This window comes from Aptenodytes forsteri, unplaced genomic scaffold, assembly GCF_000699145.1.
Source record: "Aptenodytes forsteri isolate BGI_AS27 unplaced genomic scaffold, ASM69914v1 Scaffold136, whole genome shotgun sequence".
Taxonomy (NCBI): domain Eukaryota; kingdom Metazoa; phylum Chordata; class Aves; order Sphenisciformes; family Spheniscidae; genus Aptenodytes; species Aptenodytes forsteri.
This window is the reverse complement of record NW_008796111.1, coordinates 2,095,683-2,113,961: the sequence shown is the minus strand read 5'-3', so window position 1 is coordinate 2,113,961 and position 18,279 is coordinate 2,095,683. Positions and strand designations below refer to the sequence as shown.

Below are 18,279 nucleotides of genomic sequence, written 5' to 3'. Positions count from 1 at the left end.
CCAAGGTCCCACATCCACGGGATGGAGCCAAATGGACCCTCGTCCCCCTCCAAACTGCGGGCTGCCTGTTTGTCCCTGCTCTCCTCCGGCGGGGTCAGGAGCAGTGGGGAGGGTTTGGGGTGCCCTGGAGCGGTGCCAGCTGCTCGGTGGGTGCCCAGCGGCTCTGGGCCGGGGGGGGGTGGGGCGGTGAAGCCATGACCCTCCCAGCGAGCGCTTTGGCGCAGAGAGCTGCAGCCCCTCTGAACCAGGCGAGCTGATTGCACTGCTTGGAAAAGGAGCTTTAGGGCATTATTTGCCTTCATTTCACTCTGCGGGAGGCCGCGGAGCCGAGCAGAGATGCTGAGTGCTCTCCCCTCTGCTCTTGCTTTCTTGCCTTTTTTTTTCCCTTCCTTTTTTTTAAGTAGTATTTCCAGGATTATTTTGGCAAGGGTGTCACAATGCACAAAAGCAAACAGGGGAGGAAAAACCACCATCTGCGCCTTCCCGGCTGCGTCCGACTGCTTCGCGGGGCTCAGGCGGCCTCAAAATGAAACATGATTGTGGCAAATCATGGCGGTGACTCCTCGGCCGCCTCCACGGGGCTGTGGCTCGGGCAGCGGGGCCGGTGGCACGGGGCGGCTGGATGCCAGCACCAGCCGAGGCAGCCCCAGCACTGCGAGGCCCTTGCTGAGCTGCCAGGAAACGCGAAGTGTAAAATAGCCTCATGATGGCTTTTCTGCCCACGACCAAACGTGTTTGCTGGGGGTGAACGAGGCACTGGGGAGTTCAACCTCCTCGAAGCGGCCGGGTGCTCCCTGGGTTTCCTGGCGAGGCCGGGGCCAGGCTGTGGGGCCAGGCACAGCCCCCGCTTGCTTGCCCTCATCTCCGTGGTCTCTGCACCCAGGGTGGATGCCAAAGGTGCTCCCCACTGTTAGAGGCTCCTCCCCGACAGCACGGCAGGAGGGAGCAAGGCAGGATTTGGACTGGAGAAGCAGGAGAATCTCTGCACCTTTTCCTCCCCTCCGGCAGTGACCTGGGGATGGGACAGTCGCATCCCACCACCATCTCTCCTACATCCCACCACCATCTCTCCTGCATCCCACTGCCGTCTCTCCCATGTCCCACTGCCATCTCTGCTGCATCCCACCGCTGACTCTCCCGCATCCCACTGCCATCTGTCCTGCAGCAGCAGCTCCAGCTGCCGGACTGGGACCCGCACCAGTAACTGCACTGAGACACAAGCCCAGAGAGGACCAGTGCCCAGGGCAGGGCAGGGTGAGCTGCCCAAGGGGAGAGGGCATGTGTGAGCCCCATCACTCCCCCCTGCCCCTCTCTCTGCTCCCCACGAGGGCCAGGCCAGGGCCACGCTCCAGTGGTTGCCGTACCCACGGGCTGGCTGCAATGGGGGGATTGCAGGAGCCGGCGTTGGGAGATGGCAGCTAAGGCCAGGCAGGACTGTGGTCCAAGGTGTCCAGCCCAGCCTCCCCAGACCGTGGCCGGACAGCATCCCCGGGGCCAGGGGATGAGGGGAGGGACGAGCCCAGACATGCTGGAGGCAGCAAGGCCGTGCCCGGCCGAGGCGGAGGGCAGGGATGGGTGGCGGAGGGCAGGGGTGGGTGCTGGGAGCCGGGCCGCTGCGCAGACAGGTGACCCCAGCCACGGGGCCGAGGAGGCAGGCGGGAGAGACGAGCCCTCCCGCAGCTCCTGCCCTTTGCCAGCCCTATTCTCTCCAAAACAAACAGAGCGGCGGCCCCTGCCTCCCCGTGTAATGACTCCACAGCGGCGAAGTTTAATATTCCCCGGTGAATGGCCCAAACAAGGAGCCCCGCCGGTCGGTGCGGCTGGCCGGGGCACGGCCGCCGGTGAGTGACGGCTCGCACAAAGGGAAGGGACCGTCTAATCCCCCGGGACCGCGGCACCTGCACCGTGGCCCGTCCGGGATTAAAGGGGAATGAGCTGGCCTCTGCGAAGATCAGAGGCTTCTTTATAGCAGTCTTGAAATAGGATTTCCTCAAGTGATAAGGGGCAGAGTGGGAAGATAATCTGGGGGGGCTGTTGGTACCTGCCCCCATGTCAACCCCAGAGATGCTCTTTCGGGTCGCCTGCCTCAGACCAGGTGCCCCAGACCTGGAGGGAGGTGGCAGGGTGGACCTGGACACCCCGTTCCCCTCATCCCAGGGGTGGCTGGTCCCTCCCCGCCATCTCCCTCCATCCCCAGCACCCGCTGAGGTGACGCTGAGACAAGGATGGGGGCTTGGTACCCGCCCGCTCGCTGCCCTCGGCTCCAGGGGCTGCTGTCCCCTCTCGCCAACGGACCAGGGAGCTGTGGCTCTTTCAACTCATCCTCACGTCACCTAATTCCGGTGTCCCTCTTGTAAGCAGTTTCCCAGTGCCTGGTTTCTGCTGATTTCCAGCGTGAAAAGTTAAGGCAAATTCCCTTTGTGTCTTTTCCAGCCCTAAGAGGGCAGAGAAATGCCCCGCCTGCGACGGCCACCCTGCACCACTGCTACTCACAGCTAATCCAGGGGAAAAAAACCTCCAAACCAGCCAAATGACGGCTAAACAGCTCCTTACAAGGAATAAAACACCCGTGTGCTGCTTGACAGGATACCCCGACACCTTTCTCTGCACAGGAACAACCTGTCACCGCGAGATCCCGATTCCTCGCCCCGCGCCACAACACTACAAGCACCAACAGCCCCGACAATCCCCCCGAGAGTGAGATGAACCAAGTGGGTTTGCAGGAGAAGCAGCAGCACAGGTGGGACCTCACGAACATCCACATCGTGTCAAAAAGCCTCGAGTTAAACACCACGAGCTCTCCCTCCAACCACGCCGTCCATCACCCACCCAGCTTACTGTAAATATACTGTTGCTCTAATGCAATTAAATATTTAATACTCGGGGAAGAAAAAAAAAAAGTCCCATGCCTGGTTGTCTCTTTCAATAATCATTGCGGTTTAACTCACAATGTCCATAATGTAGTTCGTTCTCAAATCATGCAAAATTAAAGAAAGTATTTTAGACTATCTTAAAGTCTCTCCTCTGTTCCCACAATAGCCTTTGCCTGTTCAGGCACACCGAATGTAGAGCACAGGAGAGCATCGGGGTCATCGTGAACCCAACAAGATGCTTTAGGGACGTGCTTTTTCAGGCTGCTGCTCAGAAATGGTTTGCAGAAGGACCGCAGTAAATTTCTACTTAGAAGTAAGTCTCTGTGCCCGAAGAGCGGGGCAGGTGCCGCACAGCCTGGGCAGTCCCATGGGACACGGGGCCGAGACGCCCGTGCCCTCTCGCAAAAGATGCGCCGCTGAATGTAACTGTGAGGGATTCATGCCGGGAGGGGAGCGAAGCCATCGTGTGCCTGTGCCGAGGCCTCGGGAAAGGGATCGTGCTTGAAGGAAGGAACGTTATTTGTAAAAGATAAGAAAGAGCAGGAGCCAACGGGCCGGGGCTGGCGACCTCCCGCCGGGGCACTCACCTGGGATGTCCTTTAACTCCGGTTCCTCTGTCCCCAAACGCCGTGCTCTGGAGGCAGAGCGTTCCCCAAACTGAAGGTCTCCTTGCGGGAGCTCCTCGCTGTCCCCCAGGATTAACACCCGGGCATGGCCCCGTGCCGGGCACTGGTCACCTGCGAGGAGGAAAAGGCTGCGCCGTCCCCACCGCCGTTCATGGACCCCAAAGCCCCAAACGTGGCCCACGTGCCGGCTCCTTGCAGCGTCCAGTTTCTGCCCAAGGGGCAGACAAACCCTCCCTGCCACAAAAACTAATGCAGTCAGTGCTTAATCCACTTTATTTGGGGATTAAACCTGCCCAGAGCTGAGCAGGAGATGCGGTTCCTCTCTTGGAGACCACAGACTTGGCTTGAAGGCACCACAGCAGCTTCTGGGCTGCACAACACACCCGAGCCCGGAGCCACGAGGAGCTGCCTACAGACCCCAGAGCGAAACGCCAGGTGCCCTGGCCAGCCCTGGGGCGGGATTGACCATCGCACCAGGCCCCAGGACCCCCTGGCCAGCCAGAGACCAGCGTGGCAGCGGGGCTGGAGCGAGGTTTAGAGGAACCCGGAGGTCACCAAGCCCCTCGTGAGGTGCCAAGGCGTCTTTTCGCCTCCTGCCCTGCCCTTCTCCAGCCCATCGTGGGCTCACAACAGAAAGAAGTTTAATGGCTGCAGCCCCTCCGCCCCGAGCAGGCAGCAATAATGGAAAACAAATTGCTGAACTTGGGAACGTTTCAAGCACTTTAGCCTTCCAGGACACCAGACTGCTGATGAAAACGCAGCTTTGCAGGCACCATCTTAATGACAGGCCAAATTTCAAAGGCTTGCAAACTATTTCTTTTGCTGCCCCACCCCCTCAATAAAAGGTTGCATCAGAAAGAGATATTTCCATAATTTATAGTATGGGTATTTCACTGGGGAGACTCACTAATCTGTACTTACAGATACATTTAAGAAAATGCATCCTCCCACAATCCTGTGCCATTTACGACTATTGGCACAATCTGTAATACTCAGTCTTCAATTAAGGGACACCTTAGGGTTCATTATCACACAATTGCTCCCTGTGAACCATGCCAAATGCTGTTTTGGCACAGAGCTTGGAAGATGAATTAGAAGGAAGTCTTCTCGGTAATGCCCGCTCCCAATTCCCATCAGCAGCCTTTATGCCCTCCTCTAGCCATTTTTTCCCCCCTCTCCCCTCTTTCCAAGTGGCTTTTACTATCCCATCTTTCAATGTCTCTCTTGATTCTCTGGAGGTATATTTAGAGATGCTACATCTCCTTTTCTTCCGGCTCTCAACATGCCTCCCGCTCCCTGCTTTGCAGATGGGATCTTCTTCCTTCCCTCCCTTCCCCCGTCTGTAACTCCCCTACGGCTGGCTGGGGGGCGGTGGATGGAGCTATTTTAGGTCGGAGGAGCACAAAACTCCTATTTTACAAGGAAGCGATCTCTGAAGGGGCTAGAGTTATCGCCAGACTTGGCCGGGATACAACTAAAAGTTACCGCTCCTTAACATATCTAACAGCTGAGGATGGCCAGGGCCGCCTCCCTCCGCGCCTCTCCCCCAGCCCGGGCCAGCGCTGCTCCAGCAACCCCGTTTGCAGGGAGGGCGCAGGGCGAATCCTGGACGGATTCAGCCGCAAAGACAAAGTTGTGGAAGAGCAACAAGTTCAGGGCATTAGAACCAGGGGCTGCCGCCTCCTCGACCAGCAAGAAAACGTTCATGCGGCTGTAGGTCCGTGCCCCTCTGGCTTACAGAAAACTTCCCTTTTTTGAAGCAGCTTTCTGGCCCAAACAGCTACAATTAGCACCTTATTGTAGGTCCGTGCCCCTCTGGCTTACAGAAAACTTCCCTTTTTTGAAGCAGCTTTCTGGCCCAAACAGCTACAATTATAGCACTTTATTGTGGAAATCCTCAGTGTCGCGGTGCCAAGAGGCGCTTTAACAGAGTTTCACTAGAATTAAGGCTCAAGCTGACTTCACCGACCATCCCAAACTACCACCCAAGCGACACGGCGCGAGCACGAAGGCGAGAGGACCCGGGAGCCCGCGGGCTGCCGGCTCGCTGCGCGGCGACCTCGGCAAGCGGAGAGGGAGCAAACCGAGCAAAACAGACTGGAAATACTTTACCCACAAGACACCTTGTGGAAATTTTATTATATAGAGTGTAAAATGCAACTGTCAGTCAAATAAAAAGAACACTTTTTTCTTTTTAAACACCATGCTCAACATTATCCAATTGCGTTTCTTTATAGTTAGACATTTCAAGCATAAGGAAAAATAAGGAAAGAACCCAAGAACAGTAACTTCAGTACATTTCAAAACGGAATGTCCCGCAGGGCAATTAAAAATGCAAGAAAAAATAGCTTCAATTCCGTTTTTCCTTTAAAAATACAGTTATCTGTACAAGAAACACTACAGTAAACATTGGAAATCATATTATCCCTTTTATTAAATCAAAATTATTTAGCGCATACTGTGGTTAATACTAGATTCATTTATTTCTCTAGGTAATTTGACAAATATTAGATAAGAAAATATTTAAAAGAAATGAAAAAGCAAAAAACACCTTGGAATTAAAAAATAGTTACTACCTTTTATATGGTTTTATGTTCCACAGTGTTTGTTAAAGGTACTAATAGCAGATTCATTTTAATATTAAAAATAACAGTATTTATATTTCTGAGAGCATAGAGGAAAGTTTTTTTCTTTTTTTTTGTTTTGTTTTTTTTTTTTTTTAAACAAGCTTGGAGGTCTTAGATACATAAATGCAACTAGCAATGGAGACATGAAAAAATGTATTGCTAAAAAAATTAACACGTTTTTATATTACCCCTTTAGACTCTAGAAATTATACAAACCCTACAAAATGCCCCCCCCGCCCATAACTTGCCTGACAGCAAAACAGTAACTGTCTCAATACAGAATTCACATAATTAATTACAATACATATCATAGTTCAGTTTTTAAAAAATGCAATAAAATCAAAGACTACCAAGATACAAGAAGTTAGAAGTAAAACATTTAATGAATTTACATATTTAAGAATATTTAAATACTGTTTAAATTTTTTTTTTTTCTTTTTAGGATTTGTTACATACCACCTAAGACTTCCAAGCCACTCTTTCTGTTGCAACAGAAAAGATTGAAAATTAAAAGGAAAAAACACACAAAAAACCACATGTTGAAATGTCACAGCTCTGGGGTGCGTTTTGGTGCCTGCAAATTCTCTGGCTCCTCTCCAAAAAGAATCCCGGAGTTTTGTTTTTTTTTTTTTTTTTTTTACAAATTTGGAAACAAAATTACCAGCATGTCCATAAGTTTAGTACATTACTAATCGTTCCTGATTCTTAGAAAAGTTCAGTATAGATTATCCTACAACTAGTGTTTCACAAACAAACAGAAAAGTCTTCATCAAAATGTTGCAAATCTAGAAACCTCTGTTACAAAAAGGTTTTCTTCCGCAATGATTCTGAGAAAAAAAAAAAATTGCCACAAGGACCTTGTTCTACTGCTCCTAGAGAGAGAGGGGGGAAAAGGAAAAGTTACTCAGCGGCGGCGTTAGGAATTTGCTGTCGAGCCCTCCTCCCCCGTTCAGACACAGACAGGTCTCTCATTCCCCGTTCCAGCCGAGCAGGATATATACCTCAAACGACGCTTCAAACCGCTATCGAAGAGATCTCTGCCCTAACGCCTCCTATCCCTGAGCTCTCCTTCCAGGAGTTCGTGCCTCTTATCGAACAAGATCTCTCTTCTCTAGAGGGCCAGACTTTGAGAGAGGAATGAAGAGAACTCCCTTTTATCACCGCTTCTAGGTCACACTTGGCCAGCGCCCGCGGCAAGCGCCGAGTCCTGCACCCGGCTCGCCCCGCTCGACCTCGGCGCTGCCGGAGAGCGGCAGCGGGGAGGCTGCAGCTGCCTGAGGACGGTGCTGGCCGCCCGCGCCGCTTGCATCCAGACCAGCTTCTGCTCCGAGGAGCCAGAGTAAAAACACCATTCAGTGGGGAGAAGCGTCTGATCCCGCTAAGGTGTATGTGGGTTTTTTTGCCCAATACTAAGACATTCGCTCTGCAAACCCCCTGCGCAGGAAAGCCCTGTGGGTACGATTCAGGATAAATCCCACACAACCCTCCGGTGGTCTGAGTGACAGGTGAGATTTCACTTGGCAGCTGGTTAATCCAAGTTATTTTTCAACAGTTTCCCCTTCCCTTTCAGGACAGGGCGCTCCCTCCCCAGGCAAGTGCACGGCTCCCGTCCTAGCACAAAGCTCGCAAGGGAAAAGGCAAAGTCCGCACACACGGTCCCGGACTGCACGATGGGCCAGTGTTGTGCTACCTCGCCAGCCTGGCTCCATCGTTCCTTTTACTTTAATTCCCCAAAGCCACAAGACAGCCTGGGGGTTATGAGGAAAGGCCCCCAGGAGAAACAAATAACCTCCCAGTCCTCCCCCAGAAAAACCCCTCACCCTGTACAGGGAAATAAGACTCTCACGTTGAGACAACACGACGGGGAGGAGTGAGCAGTTTCTCACTTCTGTGACCACTTCCTCAGCCACAAAAATCTCTCTGCTTCACCACGTGAACCCAAAGCAGAGTCCCCACACCAGGGCAAGGCCAGCATACCCAGTTCCCCAAGGGAAAGAGCAGCGGGGTTCAGGGAACATGAATACAGACCTGGCTGTGGGCCTGAGCCTGCCCTAGTGTCTGCCCATAGTAGGCAGCCTGCTGTCTGTAATACTCTGCCCAAGCCATCGTGTAGTCCGGCTGGGAACTTGCCTGAGAAGCAGCACTGGCAGCATGACCTGGAGGAAAAGAAGGGAAAAGGGAGAGATGAGCAATTCAGTAAGACCAAGCCCAGGCTTAGGATCTCCTTTTGTAAAGCTTAAAGAAGAGCCAGCCCCCTTCCAACAGCTGCAGACATCTGAAAGAGCGACACCGGCTATCTGCTGTTTGGATACGACAGGACAGGCTTTGAGCTGGCTTGCAAGTGACAAGCCAACAGCAGCCAGAAAGCGTTAAGAGACCGTTCCCGCGGCTGCAGGGACAGGGTCTGACGGCCTGCACCCTTCATCCTTGGCCCGAAGGCTCCAGCAGCGCGGTGTCAAATGCAAATCCAAAAGTTGGCATCATGCGCTTCTTAACAGTTGAGTGGAGAAAGCCAGGCTCATGTTTTTCCACGTGCGCAGAGCTCTCCTACCCTCTCAACAACCCAGCTTCAGCTTTCTGGGTTTTGTTAGCATCAGTTCCTGCTGTGCGCTACGTTTCCCCCAGGCAGGCCAACTGCCAGCGCGGACACGAGGTCTACTGTGGACTGCGGTTCAATGGGAGCACCCCTCCCGAGGCGCGACAGCAGACAGCACGACTGAGAGCTTTCAGTGGGAGAACTACATGCACCATCACCAACAGGAGAGGACCAAAGGGGTTTTGTAGAGGACTGGAAGCTAATAATGGCAGGGGATGGAGACGCAAGTCATCGGATTAGCGTTAACTCTGTTTACAAGAGTGGATTCATCTCCAATAACCCTGTTTCACTCACTCTGTTTTTTGAAATACTCCTCCCATGCTTTGCTGTAATCGGGATGGCTGTTCTGCTGCTGGCTCTGTTGGCCTGTGCAAAGATGACAACAAGGGGCACGTCAATATGGAACAGGTGACAGTTTCCAGCCAGTGACATCTACCTTTCTGCTAGACAGGCCCTGGATCTATCTCAGTTGCCCAGACTTCACACTTCAGCTTCCACCTTTCTACAGCGTTGGGCATCTTCAGTTCAGGGAAAGCCGAGGAAACGCTCCAGTTCCTGATTTCATCTCACCTGTGCCCTGTTGAAGGGCATTAAGCCACGTCTCCCCCATGCTGGGACCTGCTCGGTTTGCCCATCGACCACCCTAGGCTGTCAGTCCACTCCCACCTAGCACAGGGATGGAGGGTTCAAACCCCTGACAGAACTGAGACCTGTCACCTCGACCTCCAGCCACGGAGCTGCCAAGGAAACGGCCGTGTTTTGAGTCATCTCACTTGGTTTTCAGGGGTCTGCGTCGTTCACCCCCACTCTCACCAGCAGAGCACGTCTGAAGGAGCCCCGGCAGACAATGCGTATCTGTACAACGTGCCCACACACGAGCCTCCAGCGTACCACCCGCCCCAGCACACAGCTCCGGGCTAGCCAAACTGCTACCGGCTGCAGGGTCCTCAGGACTGAAGGGAGCCGTGAGCCCTGCACAAAGCACGGCCAGCTCCACCTGCCCTCAGCACTATCCCCCCACGCACCATCCGGAGAGGCATCCACGACACCCTCCTAACAGCCACGACTGGCTCTGCTGCGCGGTCTCCAGACGCCTGCAGCGCACTAAGACAAGCGGTGCCAATGCCTGCACTGAGAGAGACCTCGCAGACCCCAAAACCTTGGTCTAGCACAGACTTCCCCTCTTTGAAGCACTAAGACACCTTCAATCCAGCATGTCTAATAAGTGCTGTTGCAGGGGAGAGTGCAGCCAGCTGGGTGCAGAGGCGGGATGCCCGCACTTCCCTTAGTCACAGTTAGAGCAAAGAGCCCTCAGCCAGACACACAGCAAATAAAAAAAAAGCCCTGAACAGAAAACACAGCAATTAGAAAACTGCAGAGAGAGGCAGGCACAGCGAGAGCCTGAGTGCTGAGCACGAGCCGCTGCACACACGGACGGCAGGCAAGGACAGGAGACACGCGTGGAGGAGAGCTCTCCCCAGCCCGTCCAACCGCCTGCGCTCCATGTACAGCCCTGCCCTGCGACGCCGGCCGAAGGGGGGCTTTGAAGTGGTGGGAAGGGGGAATATAATACACTGCAAGTGTGAAGTGGGTGGAGGGAACAGGGCAGCAGTGTCCTGTCCAGGGGCATGAAAGCGGGTTAAAAGACTTGACCAACGCTACAAGTCAGGACCTTTTCTGGCAGAGGTCAAGGCTGCCTCAACTGTCCACCTGCTAATGCCAACAAAGGACCTCCTTCAATGCCTTTTCTTCTAGGAGAATACAGTCCGCAGCAGGCTGAAAGGACACGCAGCTAAATGCATTTCACAGCAAAATGTTTCCCCAGCCAGTTAATTTATTTAAGATGGGGGAAGTAATTAAAATCTAAATACATGTGTAGGGGGTGGGGGTCTGCCCCTCCTCCCACAAGGAGGGCACTCTCAAGTCTGTCCCTAGGAAGCCTGCTTGGAGAACGACTCAGCCGGCTCTTTGACAGGACTAGCAGAGCCACGAACAAACGGGCTGCAGCACTCGGGGAAGGGACCCTTCACAAGACTGTTTTTAAATTAAAACTTAAAGTGCAAAAGCAGGTATTTACCTAGTTTCTTATAATAATCCTCCCACGCCTTGGTGAACTCCACCTGGCCTGACTGGGTACCATTGTGATCTGCAGCAGAAGAAAGCGGTGAAGGCTGCTTAAAGCACAGCATTATCTTGTCTGTCCTCTCTCCTTACCAAGACTGCCTTCAGTATGCCTGGCTACAAACAGGAACACGAAGGATCCTAAGTAGACATGGAACTAGAGAGCCAACATTTTCCATCAGGTTCAACAGCAGAAATAAAACATCGGCCCCCAAAACACAGCCTTGTGGTATTAAACCCATACAGGGAAAGGATAATGGCAAGGAAGGATGCTTCACTGCTCTTGGGAGCCACCAGAAACCTGGCAAACTCACTGCAAAGCAGCCGTCATTGGGATACAAGCTGTACTATCAGTAATCAGGGAATTCAAAGGGTCTGTGCTTCTTATACCAGGCTCCAAAGCCAGGAGGTGCGAGTTTGAGACATGACTATACGTCGCAGGAAGGGAGATTCCCCCCCGCCCCCCCAGCAGCTGGCGGCCAGGATAAGAGGATGTTTCAGCGAGGCGAGAAAAAAAGATAAGTTACTAAGGTGAGTTTCTAAAGGCATCTTGCAAGGCAAATAGCAATGCACATTTCATAAGCATTTATTCAAAGGCTTTATGGGAAGATAAAAATGACACTTTTTGTAGAGCTTTCCCTGCTGCACTGACTGTTCTGTTTCCCAAACCTCAGGGAAGTCCAGTGCTCTTGGGGGTGCACAGGAAAGGACTGGAGTAACAATTTTTCCTGTAAAACAGGCTAATGGGAAAATACTCTTCAGTACCATACTATTCCACTCCTGTACAAAAAAAGTCCTTTCAAGCCCACCGTTGCATTTTGCTGTCCTGAAAACAGAACAACTATTGACCTTCTACAAGTCCCTAGAGCTCAAAGGAAAAGTCATGATTTTTAGACTGTAATTGTTAAGGAGCAGGACTCTTCCAGAGGCATTTTTTTTAGAGTTTAACACACACTTCGCATGCAGGGTTCCTATGTCCTACTGTAGCGCACATTTTAGAAGTGCACTAAGTTAACAATGCAGCACTGAGGATTTCCAAATTTCATATCTGCACAATTTCATAAACATTAAAATGTGATTTGTGTTACAGGGAATCACAAGTGCAATTGCAGGCGTTGCTCCTCCAACATTTCCTCTACCTCAGGCACCTCAGAGTGGGAATTTATACGGAAGTTAATGATCTACTTCATTGCCAAATCAGCCTTAGCACTGAAAAGTACCTGTCATTAAACCCCTTTAAAATTACGCCTGCCCCCCCCTTTTGGTGCTTAGCTTTAGTTTTCACAAGACCAGGCCATTAAAAAAGTTGTAATTCCCAAAAAATTGTGATTGAACAGTGTGATGGGCAGTAATGTCCAATAGACATCAGCTTTAAGATTACCAAGCGGACTGTGAATCTGCTCTGTTTAGGGCAAACCATTACTCTGGCTATTGAAGACACAGGATGATGCAGTTACCAACATCACCACTAGTGTTTACTACCTGTTATTCTGAAAAGGGGGACTCCCCATTCCAACCTGCTGAATTTTGACTAAACAGGGTTTTAGGAAGAAATGCCACTTCGAACCCTGAAAAATTACACCCAGCCTAACTCAGTGCTGGTGGCTTGAAGTGGAAAGCCCAGCAGCAGGGGTGATCTGGGTTCAGTTTTTGAACTCATGACTAAGGACATGTGTGCACTTTTTTTTTTTTAATTTATTTGAAAGCTGGTTATCTCACCGGCCTCATTCCGAGCATTTAGCACTGTGGAGGCTGAGCAGTTCTCATCAACTCCCAAAAGGAGACAAGGGGACACCACTGCAGCCAGTGTGTATGAACCAGGATAGAAGCCCTGACTATCCTTTCTTCCATTTTCTGCATCTCCTTTCCCAGTCCTTCCATCAGACTGGGAGTTAAGTAGTGAGAAGAGCTCATAAGGAACATTTAAAAAAGAAAATAAGCAAGAACTGGTAAGGTCAAGAACAAAGAGATGGGAGGGCTCACCACCAGACATGGTGTGCCTCTTAGGGGGAAGTTGGGGTTGGGTTGGCAAATGCTTGCCTGGGGAATCCTGGCAGAAGAGAGCCTAAGGCAGAAACGTTTGTTAGGAACAGACAGCAAGGACCAGAGTTTCCACACACAGAGAGCAGAAACAAGCAGTAAGCAGTTAAGTGCACAAAAAGCATCACAGTTTTTGATGGACGTCAGCTTATTCTGGGCTCAAACACCACAGCATGCCTCCACACACCTCTGCTGCTCAGGAAATTATTTTGCTGTTTTCACACAAGCGGTCTCGCGGGTGAACCTGTGTTTTGCAGGCACGAAGCAGCAATTGCAGAGGGAACACCAACCCTTTTCCAACCCAGGTCCTAGACACTTACTTGGGACTTGCTGTCCAGGCTGCTGCCACGTCTGGTAGGTACTGCCCCAACCCTGCGTCATGAACGCCTGAGGACCACTGCAGAGGACAAAAAGGCACGCTGAAGTAGACAATCAAATATTTAAACAGGCCGTATACATGAAGTTGCCCACAGAAGCAAAATTGTTACTTTGGTCAGCAACTGCTGAGCTAACAGGTGAACATGGGAACAAAAGGAAATGCTGTGTAGGTGTGACTGCTTGATATTGGTCTATTTATGAAGCTAAGACGAAGACACATCATACTGACCAGCTCTCCTTGTGCTGTATGCAGTTCAGGCTTCTTTCCATGCTCTCACTGCACTAGAGACAGGAATTTTGGAGATGCCAATACCTGCCTTGTTTATAATACCTAAAATCCTTCCTGTAGTCAAGCTTAAAGGATTAATCTCACTTGCTTCTTGCTTCTGAATGCTCACTCTTTAAAAGGCTCCACTTACACGTCACCCCTTCAAGGCCCTCCACCCTTCTCCCAGCGCTTTTATAGCTCCCAGCCATTCCCCACAGCCCGTCCATGATGAGATGGAGAAGCTTACTTTTGATGAGGTGTAGCGGGTGCTTGGCTGAACGGACTTTGACCAAATCCTCCAGGTCCACCCATGCTGGTACCCTGTCACAGAATCCACAAATATTTAATGCCAGCTCTAAGCACAGGGTGGAGGCAGCTAGTATGAGCAGTAAGAAAGGGGAGAAGACAGCCTGGGACATGTTCCACTAAACCCCAGCATCTGAAAGAAGTGACTGATTCTCCAAGGACGAAGTTCTCAGGACTGTCAGCACACTCCAGGAGCCCAGCTTCAAAAGCAACTCCGGCCAGCCCACAAAGGGGCTAACGGGAGCTGCCTTGTAAAGTAGACGGCACAGTTGGAAGTTTTCCTTTGAATAGCTTGGATCCTGAGGTTGGTATCAAGCCTTCTCCTCTCAGGCCATTCAGCATAAAGGTTGCTTTTCAGCTTTACCTTACCCAGTTCAGTATTTTCCATACTTTTTTTTTTTACCCATGTCTCCCCCTTCAGTCGTACTCCAGCCTGACATTAAGCTTCAATACTACAGCACTGCATTAAGTGGAAGATAAAAGTCATCCTGGATTTATTGGAGCAAGGAGGTGAGTGTTACTTTCAGGATGATGATGCCAGGATTGTGTCATTTCTCACGCAGTGACACTATTGTCTTTCCTTCAAAAAATCTCCTTTGACAGCCTTCTCATACCTTATTATTGCTGTTCTTCCCTCTCATAACAGCTGCACACTACCCTTGATTATGTCAGCAAACAGTCAGATCCTTCTGGGACCACAGCAAAAATTACTCCAATGGATGCTGGAGGGCCAAAGTTCAAGGCAGCTGCTAACAGGCAAATGGTTTTGAAGCTAAATAACATTAAGTGTGTGTATTCTGTGCCATCCTGTAAGTCCAGGCCTACATGTACCTAAGAGTGAAAACACCACATCTGAAAGAGACAGACCAAGATCAACAGAGATGGAACTTACACCAACTTTCTCATCTATGAGATGTCTAGCGAGTTCAATTTGCTGGGGAACTCCTCTGATTGTGAATATTCGTACACCAGGGTCTGTGTTTGGAGGTGGGTTTCTCTGGAGCTCCACATGGGCTCCCGATTGCTGATTTATGCTCTTGATGTTCTCACCACCTGAAGAAAAGAAAACCAAGACATAAGGAGGGATATTCAGCATCTCTTTCTGTAAAAGCCTATCGAAGTCAGGTTCTGGTAATGGAATATAGTTTTAACTACCTTCTGCGTGCCTCAAGGGAAGCGGGCTGAGGATGGCAACAGCATAAGAAACCATAGTACCTGAGCTCGTGTTGCTCCTTTATACTGCTTCATAGGCATGACCTGAAACCGTGAGCTACTGCAACCGTTTTTGGGGTCATGGATGGTGCTGTTTTAAGAATACACACGGTCCCCCTGTGTGCACATTGCTAGGCTCCCAACAAAACGCAGCATGGCTGAGATATACTTTGACAAACCAGATGCAAAAACTGTACTGACTGAATTCTGGTGGTTTTGCACAGCTGTTCACAATCCTCAAGAGAAGAAAGTCACCTGCAACTAAAACATGCTTTTTCTTTCCTCCATGAGGCTTTGTTTTTCCTTCCCCATTGCTAGACATTTCATTCCACTAAGGCAAAAAGCCACCAGCCACATACCTTGTAGCTTAAAAACAAAGCTTAAGCTTTCTCACAATCATGTGCTGTTCAATAGCTTATTCCCTTAAAGAAGCCTCCGCTTACCGCGCTTCCTATTCACACCGCAGCGTACGCATCCCTCCACACAACCGCAGCAGCACAGGATTCCAGGCTGTCTTCCGCTATTTCAGAGTTAGTTGTGCATGCAGTGAACATATCTGGCTAGTTTGCCATCTGGATGCACTAGAGCACAGGAGTACTTCGAGCAGGATGCGGCAGGGCCAGCCAAAGTGGATCTGGTTTCCCGAAGACCTGCTAGGTCTCAGTCTCTTAATGAAATTTGCTTAACAAAAGCCTCAGCCAATGTTACAATGGTTCAATTCTTCTTTTGGAAGCTCACACAACTTACAGACCAGCTCCACTCAACTGGAGAAATTAAAGGGTGCGGGGAAGGGGTTTTACAACTTTTAAATCACAAACCAAAAATCACCAGCCAAAAGGACATACAGCAAGCAGGAAAAAGAGCAAAGGAAAGTAACCGGAGATTTTTGTTTGGTTTTAATTAAAAAGAGTGTCCAAAAATGATCTCCTCAATTTTGCTCGCATTTCCATCTCTATACATCCAGCACAACTTCAAAACAAACTGTGGATGTTGCAGACACTTGTTCATTTCATTGTAATGGACTCGTGACCTTTTTAACATTTTAAAGCCTTCTTGGGGAAGGGAGGAGGAAAAGTTGCCAAAGGGCAATTAACTCTTTCTAAATGAATTTTTGAAGATGCATTTAACAAAAGATAATCGTGTCACATCCCTGGGCAGACAACAGGGATTGTACTGTGCAGCCAAAAGCCAAGTCACTTATTTTCAGTGAAGCATGGGAAAGCGGTAAGATGAAGTTTCAAAACCAATAAGTTTTTTTTATGTAATGCTTTTGTCTGATGCAGACTTGTTTGAAGCTCTGGTTTTTACATATTGAGGTGAGATCTGAATCAACAGCCATTTCATCTACTTAATGAAAACAGAGGGCCCTTTCAGCCAACACAATTTGGATCACGAAGGAGTGGGAGAACTCCTTTATTGGGCGGCAGAGGCATAACCATAGGTTGCTACTCACACAGCAGACTAGGTTTCTCCTTCCAAAAGGGGATTAAAAATTGAAGCATTCTCAAACTGGAATCAAGGAGAATACAGATTTCAAATAATTTCCCCATTTAGCATTCAGCACCAAGTTTGTAGTTGTTGGGACTGTTCCCGCATCAGGTCCCTCCTAGACCATACTGCAGGATCAAGTTAGTTGGCTCTCCAGGTTTGGTCAGAGGCTGTAAGCTCCCACCCCCCGTGCCAGGACTTGGTGCCCTTCTCCTCCTTACCCTCCAGTCTGGTACATGCCAAAGAGCTCCCTCCCATCCAAGCTATCCCAATTCAGCCTCCAGAGCATGCAAATGAAGTGACGCGGTCAACATGATGCTGCACGGTGCCGGAAGGAGTTCATCTTCCCCCATAATGAGGTGACCCGCTCGGCACATGGTGGCTGTCTATAGACGCATTCAGCAGACCGCTCCATTCTTCTACCTGATGGGGGGCAGAAGTGATCCAAGAGTGGCCCCCCAGCTGGACGTGAAATCGTAAAGCAATTAATCAAACCTGCTAAAAGGCAGAGCTGACAAGAGCCAGGCCGGCCACGTTATCTGTCAATATTGCTGTATTTATCATGGAAATCCAGCGGGGGCCCAGAGAGGCTGCAGTTTGTTTCCAAGCACCACCAAACAGAGAAAGCGCTTGACGTGTATGGCGCTCGTCTCCACCCTTGAGTCTTTCAGAAAAGAAAAGCTGCACCTACCCACCCTCTAGAGGAAAAAGCTACATACAGGATTTGCAGGGAGCGGAGCGCTTCTTATCAGCTCATAAAGGCTCACGCTCCCAAGCTGAGAAGTGATGCCCAGGAGAAAAGGGCCCTAGATCTTCTATCATATACGCTGCAGAAACTGAGGAAACTGAGGAACTTCCTCATCTCCCTCTTTTCCTCCCTTCTCGAGTGGTGACATGCAGCTGGAAGCACAGCAGGAGTTACCTGGCCACACGGCATACACTACACCTGGGGGCCCAAGATACCCATTGCTTGGGTGCTAGCCTCAGAGACCAAGCTACGCGTGCCCAGAGGATTCGGCCAGATTTTACAGAGAAGGCTAACAGCCAAGTCCTGTATCACCGGGGGGGGGGGGGGGGGACACGTACTTTTTTTTTGAGCGGGGAAGGCTAAACGGCGAGTCCTGGGTGGGGGGGGGGGGGGGGGGGGGAAGCTGGAAACTGCTCAGAAACTAAAAAGGGGGAGCAGAGGTTTTACAATTGGTCACTGTTAAGAAAACACCGCTAACATCCCCTCTCCCCCTACACTGCCCCACAGGCAGTGGGAGAGGAAATAAGAAGAATCAGGTGTCTTGCGTCAACATAAGGAGAATGTAGTACATCCATCCTGGTCCAGGCCCCAAAAGGCAATGCTACAGCCATCACTCACTTGACAAAAAATGAAGGCTGCAATAGACTAAGAGCATAAGCACTGCAAGAACACCGATTACAAGGTGGTATTACAAAGCTACAAGCACTCAAATCACCATACAACTAGTAATTAGTCACTCCAGAAAGCTTCTGATCTGGCCGGGTAAGGATCCCTATTTTGCTGTTGTGGAAACAAAGGTAAAAAGCTACCCTTCACCCCCACAGTGAGTCTGTGCCAGGCCTTGCGCTTGAATGCTAGGACATCCAACTCCGCTACCTGCATTTATCTTTTCAGCACACGGTGCTCTCTGTAGTCACAAATGCTCCACTTCAGTGCGCTGCTGAACAACAAGTGACCTTTTCTGATGCTTTATTAAAGATGACTAATGGATACAGC

At 50.4% G+C, this 18,279-nt stretch overlaps 2 protein-coding genes across 2 annotated transcripts in view; both read right to left on the bottom strand.

The window, feature by feature from the left end:
- Window positions 1–5,206, bottom strand: part of PRDM12 (PR/SET domain 12) — a 20,112-nt gene extending 14,906 nt beyond the window's left edge. The window contains exons 1-3 of the mRNA XM_009287017.1: window positions 5,005–5,206; window positions 3,461–3,610; window positions 1,127–1,209 (exon numbers count right to left, since the gene is read on the bottom strand). Of these exons, the coding sequence (XP_009285292.1) occupies window positions 1,127–1,209; window positions 3,461–3,610; window positions 5,005–5,206 (435 nt within the window). The remainder of the gene's footprint in view (window positions 1–1,126; window positions 1,210–3,460; window positions 3,611–5,004) is intronic.
- A 397-nt stretch (window positions 5,207–5,603) lies between these two features.
- FUBP3 (far upstream element binding protein 3) overlaps window positions 5,604–18,279 on the bottom strand; it is a 34,532-nt gene continuing 21,856 nt past the window's right edge. Inside the window, exons 14-19 of the mRNA XM_009287016.1 lie at window positions 14,728–14,888; window positions 13,777–13,850; window positions 13,204–13,280; window positions 9,017–9,088; window positions 8,155–8,282; window positions 5,604–6,998 (exon numbers count right to left, since the gene is read on the bottom strand). Coding sequence (XP_009285291.1) covers window positions 6,990–6,998; window positions 8,155–8,282; window positions 9,017–9,088; window positions 13,204–13,280; window positions 13,777–13,850; window positions 14,728–14,888 — 521 coding nt within the window. The 3' untranslated portion in view covers window positions 5,604–6,989. The remainder of the gene's footprint in view (window positions 6,999–8,154; window positions 8,283–9,016; window positions 9,089–13,203; window positions 13,281–13,776; window positions 13,851–14,727; window positions 14,889–18,279) is intronic.